General features: G+C 35.6%; 1 protein-coding gene across 2 annotated transcripts in view; it reads right to left on the reverse strand.

The window, feature by feature from the left end:
• Positions 1–13,506, reverse strand: part of LOC102681196 (sushi, von Willebrand factor type A, EGF and pentraxin domain-containing protein 1) — a 41,283-nt gene that overhangs the window by 20,833 nt on the left and 6,944 nt on the right. For both annotated transcript variants that reach the window (XM_006612853.2, XM_006612852.2), the window contains exons 2-3: positions 2,989–3,064; positions 274–307 (exon numbers count right to left, since the gene is read on the reverse strand). In XM_006612853.2, coding sequence (XP_006612916.1) covers positions 274–307; positions 2,989–3,060 — 106 coding nt within the window. In that variant the 5' untranslated portion in view covers positions 3,061–3,064. The remainder of the gene's footprint in view (positions 1–273; positions 308–2,988; positions 3,065–13,506) is intronic.

The following is a 13,506-nucleotide window of genomic DNA, read 5'->3' on the forward strand; positions in this document are numbered from 1 at the left end:
AACTTTCTATTCGTGGAATAACGCATCTGTGCTTTCTTAAGATGAAAGAGAAATTCTAGCGAATTCCTGGACCAAACGGCGGACAATGGGGACCCGCCTTAAAGCGTTTTAAAGCATGACCTCGGTCCACGAGTTTAGCGGTCTACCTGGCCAGATACCAGGGACCACCAGGTGCGACCTTTTCAAGGCAACCCGATGGTCCCGCCCTCGGCCCAGAATTACCTGCCACGGGAACTCGATTCGCCTCGAAAAACATATTTCCAAGTTACTCACCGTTCGGACAGGTGAAGACGTTCGTGGTAGGAACCTGTAACAAAGAAACGTGGAAAACGTGTTAGAAACGGTTTTACGACGCTGTAACTCTCTTTCATGTTGGTTCACATATTTTCATTTTCGATAAAGTGACAGGAATTTGTAAACAATTCGAGAACGCACTCTTTTCCTTGTCCGATTTTTTCGCGGGGGAAAATTTCTTTTTCTTTCTTTTTTTTCAAATAATTTTTGAGAAATCTGAAAACTTGTACACTCACAAGAAAAAGTATATAATTGGATCGATTTATCAATTTTATTATAATTTTAATATAAAATAGAATGTTCGTTTTAAAGGGATGAAAATGAATGAATTCTATTACACATTTCTTACGAGGAAAGTAAACAATTCGTTACAATTGTTTTCAATAACGAATTAATCGAATTAATAAAGTGAATCGGTCAAACAATTTTTTATCGCTTCCACAAATTTATTTCGACGCTGAAGAGGTTTGTATGTAAATCGGGAAATATCCACAGAATCGTTTCTTGTTCACCCGATTCCCATCAATAATTAATTCCATCCAACGTAACAATATCGCCGCATATCGTACAGATTTCTCTGAAATTTTAAAAAGAAAAAAGAAAGAAAGAAAATGATATTTCGCACGTCGCCTCGAGGACATTTATGGTCGAGAACGTGGGATTTAAGTTTCGAATCGAAGAGCAAGGAAGAGCGCGGGAAACGCGAGTTACGTCGATTGCATAAAAGAAACGAGGATGCTCACGCTGCCACGTGACACTTGGAAGAAAGTTCCTTTATTCAATCTTATTTTTCGAAGATTTTTCCAATTTTGAGATTTGAAAGATTGTTTTCTAAATTTCTTTCCCTTCGAAAATTTTTTTTTTTTAAGGCTTCGAGCTTTTTAAGATTTCGAAGATTTTTCTCCTTTACAATTCAAATCAACCTTAACTAAAAAGTTAAAAATTTCAAGATCATTCGAGTCGGATATTTTTGCAATTTCGAAAATTGTTTCGAAAAATCGTTCGACAAAATATCAAATCGATAGAGATCAAGGACTATTTCTAAATATTTAAAGAAACAGAAAAACAAATTCTGAGAAATCATTCGGTTGAATTAGAAATGGCGATCTCGAAATAAACATTTTTGTCTTCGTGACTTCTGCTCGTGCTCGTCGGATCCATGGATGATCTCGAGTGATGCGGATCGAAGATAGGACAGCATTGTTATTCCACACGGGTGAAAGTGAACGAGGCCAATCCAGATCTTTGTTTTGCGTTCATCCTCGCCGGAAAGCGTGGATCCGTGCGTGGAACACGAGAGGCCGGGCTCCTCGTGAGTTTTCTTCGCGTACCAGAATATCAGTGACATAACGGTGCGCTGCATTCCGAGGAGAGGCGCTCGTGAGAGGAGAAACGGAGGCCGATGGAATTCCACGCGGACAACCGATTGCTGGTATGCCAAAGGATCTTTCCTTTGTACCACTTTCATGCAATAAATAAATATATCTTATTTTGTATCCCAATATCGCGTACATATAACGGGTGTTCGATTAGAAGTGATTGAATTTTCTTACGAATCGTTGCACCGTTTTTTCGATCATTTGAAATTAAAAAATTTTGAAATATCGATAGGTACGTAGTTTGTCGAATTAATTTGAAACTTCGTTGATAGAAAATTGCCAAAGAGAAGCGTATTATTAGTCGAACAGTTGACCTAACCTCAAAAACGGAACGTAAAATAGAATTTTAAAATAATTTCGAATTTTGAAAATCTCTGAAAACTGTCGAAAATGTTATAAAATTAAAGAAAAAACTCGTCCAATCATTCTTCTTGAACAAAAATATTAAATGGAATATTTGTTTTAACTTCAAGAAGATTAAAAGAAGAAGAAGAAGAAAAACGATCTTTCTCGTTGACACTTCTTATATATCGAAAAATATTGCAACGGTTGGTAAGACTGGTTGCCCGTCGAATAGGGCACACGCGTGTATGCTTGCCTACACGCGGGCTGAAATTCACTTTCACCTCTCACACACGCCACACACTCCACGTCCCGGGCAAACGGCCAAGCAACTGGTGGCGACTCCCGTGGACCCCGTCAATTACTTCGTAATCCTTGGCTCAATTTCTCGAGGAGAATCCTAGGAGAGAAACCCCCCTCCTCCTCCTTCTTCCGCATCGAGATCATATTTTCCGTATCTCGATTATCTCTTCGCGTGTCGACGAACAATTCTCGAATTGTATCTCTTCAGGATACGCGCCTTGTATTCGATACGATTTCTGTATTGGATTGGACTTTGAGAAATTTGAAAATAAAAGTTGAATAAATTTAATTTTTTGTTTATTCCTTTATGAGATCTTTTCATTGGCAAATTTTCTCCACATTCTACGATTGTTCACTTCATTTCTCGAGTCAGAATAATTCGCGATATTTGTCTCGAAAAAACTGTCATCATCATAAAGTTCTATAAATCCGAATTCCATCGAAATATTCTACTCTGAAGTGAGAAACCTGAATCGAAACAATCCGAGCCGCGAATCGAACTCGAGTAGAAAGATGAATACGAGCGAGTTTCGAAAATAGGAACGGTAAATTTTCGACCCGATTTCGATGGAGAGAAAGAAAAAAAGTTGCGCGTAGAAAGAAGCACGCGAAACAATGCCGGCCGCGATGTCATCGAAAAACCATAACGGAATAATAATCGGCCGCTCACCTGGGACCCCGTTAGCTGAAGATGGCACAAGAGGACGGCGACCCACACGGCCGCCAATTCTCTTATCAGCATATTCCTGCAACAGAGAAGAAAAGAGTCTCGTTTCAACAGGCTGTTGTTCGTTAACATCGCTCGTTCATTAACATCTGGTTAAAGAGAACACGGGGAGAGAGGGAGGGAGACGAGTGTTTGAACAGCAATGTGTGGCACGAGGACTTGTGCAAAAGACCTTGACACTTTCGAAATACATTGGAAACGATGCTGTTGAATATAAAGGTGTTTTTATTATTTCCTTCTTTTTTTTTTTTTTCAAATTCATCTGTGTTTAATTAATTTCACACAACCTTCTTCTTTTTAATCATTAATGATATAATGACATGTGTTGCGCGCTTATTTCATCATATAGATCACGATTCAATTTTTCGATCGATATCGAATATTTTTCGATTCTCTTTTGAACGAGATTTCTTTTTTAATCTTTATGGGAGATAGAGACGATCGTACAAAGGGGAGAATAATTAGAGAAAGTGAAACCGTTTCAAAGAAAAGCCAGCCATCTTTCCATTGTCCATGAAAGGATAAGCTTGATATTCGAGAGATCTGTTAAATAACTGTGAAACTGCGGTTGATAAATAAATTTGGTAAGAAAAATTCTTTCTTTTTTCACGCTCCTCGCGATACTTTTTCATCTCATTCACAGGGACGATTCGATCGAACTATGTGATCGAAAATTTCTTCAATGGTTAAATATTATTAGTCCGATGTTTAACGATGCTTATCGCATGCCTACGAAATATGCGGAAGACAAAGTTGATCTATGTATAGGGTATACACCGGTTCCCATAAAATTCCTTACGGTTTCTGCGGCTGAATTGTGGCACACCAGTTTGCATACCTTACCGCGTAACCGAGAAGCGTGATAAATCTCCGTGGACATCGACTTATTATTTAATAACGTTGCACTGTACCGATCACTTCCCAACAGAGAGATTTACGCCGCTTATTCCGATGATAATCGATCGTTAGACTGATCAAAATACCTTTTCGAACACCTTCCATAGCCTTCCTCCATTCCCAATTAAAATTCTCGTAAACCAAGAAAGAATCAGGAAAAAAAAAAAAAAACGATTTATCAACTACTATCTCGATCAACTTTATCAAAATCCTTAAACAGCAAAATGACAAAGCAAAATTCTTTATATCTCAAAATCCAAAATTGTATTTTATTATTAATCACCTCTACGAATTCAAAATTCCTTTTGAAAGAAGAAATCCATCATCTTCAAATCAAAATCAACTACCAAACTACCAAAACTACCATTTTTACCAAATTTCAACCATCCTTATTTTTCACTATTCGCATTCCAAGATCCAATATAATTTAAAAAAAGGAAAGGAGAAAAGAAAAATAGGAAAAATACGAGACGATCCTCCGGAAACACGTTTCCATCGGAGGAAACCCCTCCAAGAACGAGCGAAGCAAACGAAGCGCGACAGGAGGCCAACGACTTCGATTTCCCCGTTGAATCCGCCACGTGAACGGCGCGTTGGTCGCGGAGTTTATATACGCACACACTCCCCGTTGGGAACCGTTATACAGCCACCGATAATCGGCAGAGTCGCGGCGAGGCGAAGGTGGCGAAGAAGCGTTTGACTCGGCCAGATTTCCCGCAAGCGTAATCGTAATCCCCGTAGGCCTGGCCAGCCTAGACGAAACCACCACTTCCTGTTCGATCGCGGCTAACGGGTTCTTCCGCCCGACCGGTCCATCCTTCGCTCCGAATAAATAAATGAATGTGAATCCGGCGATTAGGAGTGGCGACCTAATTACGATACAAAGTAGTGGAGTAGGGGAAGCAGCAATCAGTGGTTGCTGGTTCCTTCCTAGCCGGTGGACTGGTACCGTTATCGTTATCGCTCGTCCTCTGCATTGCCTGTCTTCTGTTTTAATTAAAATCCGTTCGTGAATGGACGGAGGCATGTTGATAGAGCGGTATGTTGGGTTTAGTGATTTCTTTTGGTGATTTTTTTTTTTTTAAGGAATTTATGGAATTTAATGTTAGTTGGTTGCTGTGGAATTTGGAAAATTGGATTTAAATGGATTTAAATGAGTAGGGGGAATAGGAAGGGGTGATTTGGAGGGATGGAACTTTGGAATTTTGGACTGGGGAGTTTATTCGATTTCTTTCTAATTTTTTTTTTTAAAGTAATGTGAAAAATGATTCGCTGAAAGTATAGATATTTTTCGGTTAAATAAAAGTATTTAAATAAATTTTTGAAACGTATATTTTAATATAGATATATCGTGGAGTAGAATTTTATAAAATAATTATTTATTTTATTCAATAATTACTCTCTTTTCCATTAATTTATCGCAGTACTCGTTTGCTTATCAAAAAAAAGGTTAATATATTCTTTTTCTGCGAGGTTTACTAATTAGTTTCTTTTCGAAACCTCTTGCCTAGTTTCGGTAGAAGTAAAAGTATTTTTACAAACTTTTTCCTCAATATTCGCTTAAAAGTTGGTGATGAATGAACGAGGGTCAAACTTCTTTTGAAGTGTTTTATCCTTAACTTAGAGAGCATTAATATTCTCGGCAAATAGAAAAGACGGTGACGAGATAAATTAACATGCTTTCACGAATTTTTTCAAAGTTTCTATTTACACATTCGTGCACGAGGATATTCTTACGTAGGAATTTAAATTATTAATTCTATTCATCAGATTATTCTATTCACGTTTAAGAAACGTTAATTAAATTTATATTGTCATTCAGTTATACGAATATCAATTGTATATGATTAAATCCACTTATCCGAATTTAGACTCCATTTACTCGAACGAGAAGTTAAAAATAACGAATATAATTGGAGGATTTCTACGAATTTGCCCAGTTATATAAACTGTTTACTTCCCATTAAGTTTATTACAGGTTTTAATTGCTTCTATCTTCATCATCTCTATCCCCATCTCGCTTATAATTTAATAAACGAACTTGGACATTTTTGCATACCAAGTTTTTTTTCATATTTACTTCAATCTTTACCATCCAAAGATGATTGAATAAATTAATATTAATTTTTAATATAAAGTTACCTATACATTTCTTATTGTTATATAAGATTACACTTATGTAATTGTTCCATCAATATTCAATATTTCAAACTTCGATGTCGATTCGTTCACGAAAAAAGGTTAACGTTAATTTTTCAACAAAAATTATCTACACAAGTTTCATCATTACTTCATGAAACGGACTTCCACGATATCGTTCAATAAATATCTCGAGAAGCATTCAAAAACCTGTTTACCAAATCTTTAGATCCACGGATTATTCGATTATTTCTCATCGACAATATTCAACTGCAACTGCTGCCTTTTTTTATCATTACATAAATTGCATTTCCACATTATCCGATCGTATTATTCAACAACTCATCTCGACGATATCGAGAAGCTTCGAAAACCTGTTACACAAGTCACCAAATCTTCCAATTTACGAATTATCCCACAATCTCAATCGACAATATTCAACTTTGATTCTCCAAATGGTTAACGTTAACTTTCGACGAAAAGTATCCACGGATATTTCATCGTAAAATAAAATTCCACTATATTTGAAAACCTGTTACAATCTTTACCAAATCTTTCAATTTACGAATCAACCTCAATTCAACTTTGATTCCACGAAACGTTAACTTTTAACGAAAAATATTTCATCGCATATTTGAGAACCTGTTACACAAATCTTTCAATTCTTTAATTATCCCATAACTTCAATCGACAATATTCAACTTTGATTCCACAAAAGTCAACTTTCGACTTGGAAAAGTATCCACGATATTATTCAATAACTCATCGTGGAGAGGCTTTATCGAGAACAGACTCGTTACGACGAGTTGCCAAGCCTCTCCAAACCACGGGAGAGACAAGAAATCCGGACGTTTGCACGTGCACGCACGCAGGGTACGCGCGACGAGTTCTCTGCTAATTGCGAGCGCGCGAGTGACGCAATCGGGCTCGTGAGAAGCGCGGCGCACACCCACGCCTCGTGGAAACCCGGCGAGCGAAACTTTATTATTATTTCGCTCGGGAGCGGTTGATTATTTCGCCCGGTGGAAGCGCGCCTTTATGCAACGCTCCATTGTTCATCGCGATTGCGAAGACGAGGCGCGCAATCGGCCGACCAGATGGGCCCTGTTTTTGCAAATTTTCCTGGGCTGATCACTATGCAAGCAAGAGAATTTACTTCGACAATTTTAGGCATCGTGTATTTCTTCTCGTTTATAGGATTGTTTGTCGATAATGGTAATTATTATCTTACTAATTTTTTCACGATGATGTTAATGTTAAATTCTTTTAGCAACATCGTTATTATTAATCGGTTCGTTGAGTTAATTGTTATTGCATTTTACACGGTGTGTATAATTTTGTAGTTATTTCGATGTTAATGGAAAAAAAATGTATGGAAGATATTTTTTTTCCTTTGAATGCTTTTGAAAAATAGAGTAGTAGTAGTAGTAATAGTTTATAGAGTAGAAAAAGAGGAAAACTCGACGAGGCAATCAGAGTATATCAAATTAAACGTTCCTCTTCGTGTTGTTGCTCCTTCCGCGTGTACGAATTACCCTCGATTTACAAAGTAACTCGTTACACTTGTTTATCAATTTGCAGTATAAATTCGCAGGCAAGAATTTAATTTATAGCAATTAGAAAATCGATGAATTCAACGGAAGGAACGAAAGAGACAGAAATCGAGAAAGAAACTGAGAAATCGAGGAAACTTGTAAGAAACTAGATATGGGGAATCAAATCGTTCCGCAACAGAGGAAATTTCGACACATCCTGAGAAATATTTCGTTATACAGTTCATAATAATAAAAGAAACATCAAGAGACAGCCAAGCCATCGTTGTAAAAACTAATTAAGTCGAAAATGCTTTGGTTCATGGCTCGTCAACGAATTAGAATAATCACGGTGGATTACAAGGTGTCCGGCAAAAAAAGAAAAAAAAAAAGATAAACTGAAGGGAAATCAGGCGGCTGTAGGTCAGTACTAGAAAGTATTCGGATTTCCTGGTTCATGGCACGAAACGGCGCGTGTAAAAACCGAGCAACCTCTTGGTGTGAAACTACGTGGATACGTAATTCATGCGTTCGTATAAATCGTATATGATGTTTGTGAAAACGATGTGAAAACAAGAAGAGAAGCGAGGAAACGAAAGAAAATAAAAATGGCGATAATAAAAACGAAATTGTAAGAATGCTTGGCCGCCATTTTGATCGCTTAGAATCGTTAGATCGTTTAGAATGAAATTGTCAGAGATGAAATAGGATTATTTGTTTAAAAGAAATTTTAAATTCTATAATCTAATAATTATACTTCACAAACACATTAGTTAATTGTCTGTAGCTATCATTAATTATCATTAAATTAGATTATTTAAATTCATTAAATAGAATTAGATTTGTAGGTTAATTTTTATTCACAAAAATTCAGTGAAATAAAGTGAGAATTCTAGAGTTCGATTGGAAAATAAATCTAAATTTAAAAATTACAACTTTGAGACTTAATTAATCTTCTAAAGAAAAAAAGAAAATGAAAAATTCCATTTTCTATTTATCGCAATGGAGATAATTGAGATCTTAAGTGGTCAGATTTAAGATCTAAGATCCGTTCCAGAAAATTATTCTCTTCGTGCAACTCGATCATCACATTAAAACATCAGATAGTTTGAGCCATTTATCGATTCGAAGTCGTTCGCCACATCGTAAATGCATCCTGTAGGGAAATTTATCTCTTCACCTCTGCGGAATATGCTATGTCGAATAACGGTTTCAACGTAACCAGGAAGTTCTGTTAAAACGGTAATTACGATGATACTGGAAACATACTTTCTAACTGGATCCAAGGCGATATAGTTTTAACAGCTGTTACGTCAGCATAAATTAACTTTGCAATTTGCATTCAACTGAGTGCACGAACAGAATCCAATTATGTTATTTTCATCGTTGAATCATTCACACAGTCTGAATATATGTATATACGATACAATCGATTTTATCGATAAATATTTCAATTTTTTAATTAATATATTATGAACATCGAGTTATAATCTAACGATGCAAACCTTTCAATTTGAAAATTAAAAAATTCGTTGATTAATAGATAATGCAAAATTTTTTAATTCAAAATATATTAATCAATTAAATGAATAAAATTAATCCTTATAACTTGAATTCTTACATTCTCTTGAGATACTTTAGATTGTCCCTTTGTAAGAAAATATTATCTCTACAATATAATAATTTATATAACAAGCTAAATCATATTAAATTATTCCTTGGCAGGAAGTGAAACATTACTCTCAAGATATAATGAAAATGCAAACATTCGAGAATCGATCAAAGGTTTTTTTATTACCTAAAATTATCCACCTATCAACGTAGAAATAATAATAATAATACATATAATGATACATGTATCTATAATTTCGTATAAATTCAACGAATATAAATTTATTTCTATGATAAAGGAAATACGTTCTTAACATGTCAAAAAATTGGCACAATTGGCATAGAAATGTCGTCGAACTTTAGAAATACGAATGACAGGGTACCGGTTAGTATCGTCCAACGACCACTTCCGCCGCCTTAGATGGACTTTCGCGGCGACTTCCGCCCTGAGACCAAATTGGTAATCGATACCAAAGGCTTCTCGATTCGAAGCACGAAGACGCTGACCTTCGTCGCGGGTTTTATGTAACCCCTTACAGGTAATGATGAACGTCAGGTTCAAAATCCTAATTGAATTATTTATAGAACGTTCTTTGAGACTTTTTTTTTCTATTTCAAGATTATTATATATATATATCTTCTTGTACTTTTATCATATATTTATTGACAAACCTTCTTAATCTTTACTATTCATTTTTATTGTAAATATCGTCAAGTGTGATGTGGATAAATGTTAAACAAAAATCTCTTTAAAATTAATCTTGTTCCATTATTTTTCTGTTAAAATTTAGAAATTTATAAACACAGGAATTGATATACACAATTCTTGTAATAAATGACTCGAGTACGATCGATATTTCATTAATAAACTTTCTAGAAAAGTGAAATTACCGTTCGACGAGGCGGTTCATTCGCGAATTGGCAATAAAATTTTTCTACTCTGTCATTTTTTTTCTAAAAAAAAAAAAATTCCACTCCAGATTTTTATTTTTTCCACGAAAAAAGATAAAATAAAATTCAGATAAACGTAGGAACAACGTAGAAACTTTTACTCGGGATACTTAAATTAACTCTTTCTCTACCTTTTCATCCACTTTTTCCTCGCAATAAAGACCGCTCTTATTGTATTATATAAATAATTGCATTCCTCGGACGGGTAATCACGCAATTTCGCCTTCCTTTCCACCGATCCACCTCGTGTACGGATCATTTCTTGGCTAACCGGTGAAATCAACGTTAAATGTATCTAACCGATAATACATTTTAGTGGCCGCAAAAGCACTCGTACGCAGTTGGCGAGTGAATTAAAATCTCGTTTGTGCAACGAGTGGAGTGGAGTTCTTAATTTCATTCTCCCACGGGTGAACGAGCAACCGACAAAAGGAAGGCATTTCTTCACTTTCGTTGCGGATATTGGCGACGTGTCTTGCTTGCATATCGATTGCTCGACCACAGATTTTATATATATATATATATATTGAAATACTTGAGATAACGATTATTTCTATCACGCTCTTTTTCTTTTTTTTATCTCTCTTTCTTAACTTTCCCTATCTCTCATCGTTTGTTATTTATTTTGTTATTTAAGTTAGGATTATATTCTCGAAAAATAAAAATGAGAACTTCTTTCGTCATCTCAAAGATTTTCGTGAATAAGTGCTCTTAATCTTTTGCCAATATTCTAATAACCAAAATATATATAATTACAGAATAATAAAGTTTCAATCAATCGTTTAATAAACGAGATAATGCATAATGTCTACCTCTTTAAAATTAAAAAATTAAACTATTGAACTATTGAAATATATATATACTATAATAATTCATATTTAAAAAGAATTATATATATATTCCATATTTTTCTCTTATATTAAATACTTTTACTTACTTCAGATTTGTCAAAAAAAAAAAAATAAAAATAAAAATACACCATAAATTAAAACAATAAAATAAAACAATCTTTCAATTCAACTTTTCCAATAGTAATAAATATACTAGAAATTTTATCTTCTAATTATTTGTAAAATGTGTCGTCATCTAAAACTTAAAAATCCAGATCTCGAGTTTTCCGTTTGTCTGAGATGAAACGACGATGTTATTCCGATTGAACGAACCACAGCTCCTTGATCTTGATCATTAAACTTGTACTTGTGTATGTTTTTTTTTTTTTTTATATATATATATATTAATCATGCCGGTCAAGCGTGTTGTCCCGTTAACCGTTAAACGAGCAAACGATGAGGGACGCGTCGATGATGACCGGAAATTAGATCACATCCTCGACGACGCGTGCAGGATTTTTCGACTTGGCGAAAGGGCAAGCGTGGATTGCGTTTATGGTGCAACGATGCGACGGTAATTGGGTCACGCGTCGTCGGCTCATTCATCGAAAGAAGACGAACTCACAATGCACCACAGCTCAGTGGGGTCGTATCAATGGCTGTTGCAGTTTTCATTTCTCGCGTGTTACGAAGTAATAAGCGAGACGAGAATTTATATTAATAATTAACGCGTAATTTTTATCGTTGGTTTCTTCGAATTCAATGAACTTTTCTCTCTCTCTCTCTCTCTCCCTTTCTTGTTTTATCGGAGCAATTTATATTTTTAGAGAGATTGATAAGAGTTAATAAGAAGTATATTATTATTTTAATTTTTTAATTATAGTTTGTATTCTTCGAAACAGTGGAGTCGATTAATTTGATAAATTTGTTTTTAAATTTTGCCTCGTCTTGGTGAGTTTTCTTCTACGAGTTATTCTATTCTTGAGACCAGCTTTGGAAATATCAGGAAAAGAATATCTTTTTTGAAATGTAAATTTTTTAAAGCACAATTTCAGTTTCTATTTTAAACTTCTCCTTGCAACCAGCCTCCATAATTGCCAAGCCAATAGTGTCACCTGTCTTATTCATGCTTCGAAACTATATATATATATATGTACAAATATGTTTTTAAGATCACAGATCGTCGATTTTATTCAGTGAACGCGTTATTCAAAGTAGCCAATTGAAGCTCGATAAAAATGACTCTCGATAAAATTTTTGAAATGAAAAAAAGGAATTCGTAAGAATGTTAAAAATCTGCTCGTCAATTCGTCCGTTCCTTTTTCTTTTAAACGCATAATTTTACGATTACGTATCGAGAAGTTGAAGATGGAAATTTGCACGTGTCAGACATTGGACGGGGGGAGGGTTTAACTTTTCGTTGCGGACGTGGACGTTTTCAGGCACACTGTTGTGGGAATGGAACGGCGGGAGGAAGTTGGAGAGCCGCCTTTGTTGCGAAGGGAGCCCTCTTCTTAGCCCTATCCACGTTATAGACGCGTTGCACACGACAACGAAGCCGCCTGTTTTCACGAGCGTGCGTTTAATTTCGTGTTGTGCAGCCTACCCGTCTCACGCGAAGCTTTCTCGTTAAAAAGCAATTTCGACATGAAGAATCGAGCGTGGCTTGAATTATCCCTTCGTGAATCCGCCAACGAATTCACGGCTTTTGACTTCCGTTCGCTTCCTGTTCGACTGGGTTTCGCTTTGTCGTCGACGAGTTCTTTTTTCTTATTTATTTATTTCTCCCTTCCTCTCTTTTCGCTGGGAATTCCACGAAAAATTTCGAGAGAAAGATAATTTTCATCAAACGAGGGGTGAAATTTTGTTTAACTTTAACTCGATTTCGAAGTTCGACATTTCGACAATTAAGAAAATTTTGGTATTTTCATTACCATGGGATGGATGGGATTTCTTTTCGAAAATTGTAAATCCTAAATTCTTACGTGCACAACGCACGTTCCCCTTGCAAACTCGTCGCACCAACTGGCAATGCAAATATCCAACGATGAGGAAAGAATCGAGCTCAGAAATCCAACCAGTACACGCTCAACATTCTCCAAGCCCCTTTCGTCATCCAGAGTCGAGGATTGTGCAACCGCATTCCTAGTTTCCTTCAGCCTTCCAAACCCACATTGTATATCGAAGGAAAGAGCAGCAGGTGAATTTTCCCCTCTAGAATAAGTCTAACCAACTATCGATTTCTCAAATTCCTTTTTTATATACCTAAAAATATATCCTTATCACGAATTATTATGCCTACTCATTTATTTGTATTTACTTTCAATCTACATGGATCAAAGTGAACACAAATTCAATTCAATCCTTCTAAAGTAAAGAGTATCATGGTTGAGTCGAGTCGTAATTACCACTTCCAAGTTGGATAAATTCCACTCGATTAATTATCGACGTTCCATCAGTTGCTCGATTTTCCTTTTCCTATATATATATATATATATATA

The sequence above is a fragment of the Apis dorsata genome, unplaced genomic scaffold, assembly GCF_000469605.1.
Source record: "Apis dorsata unplaced genomic scaffold, Apis dorsata 1.3 scaffold_129, whole genome shotgun sequence".
Taxonomy (NCBI): Eukaryota; Metazoa; Arthropoda; class Insecta; order Hymenoptera; family Apidae; genus Apis; species Apis dorsata.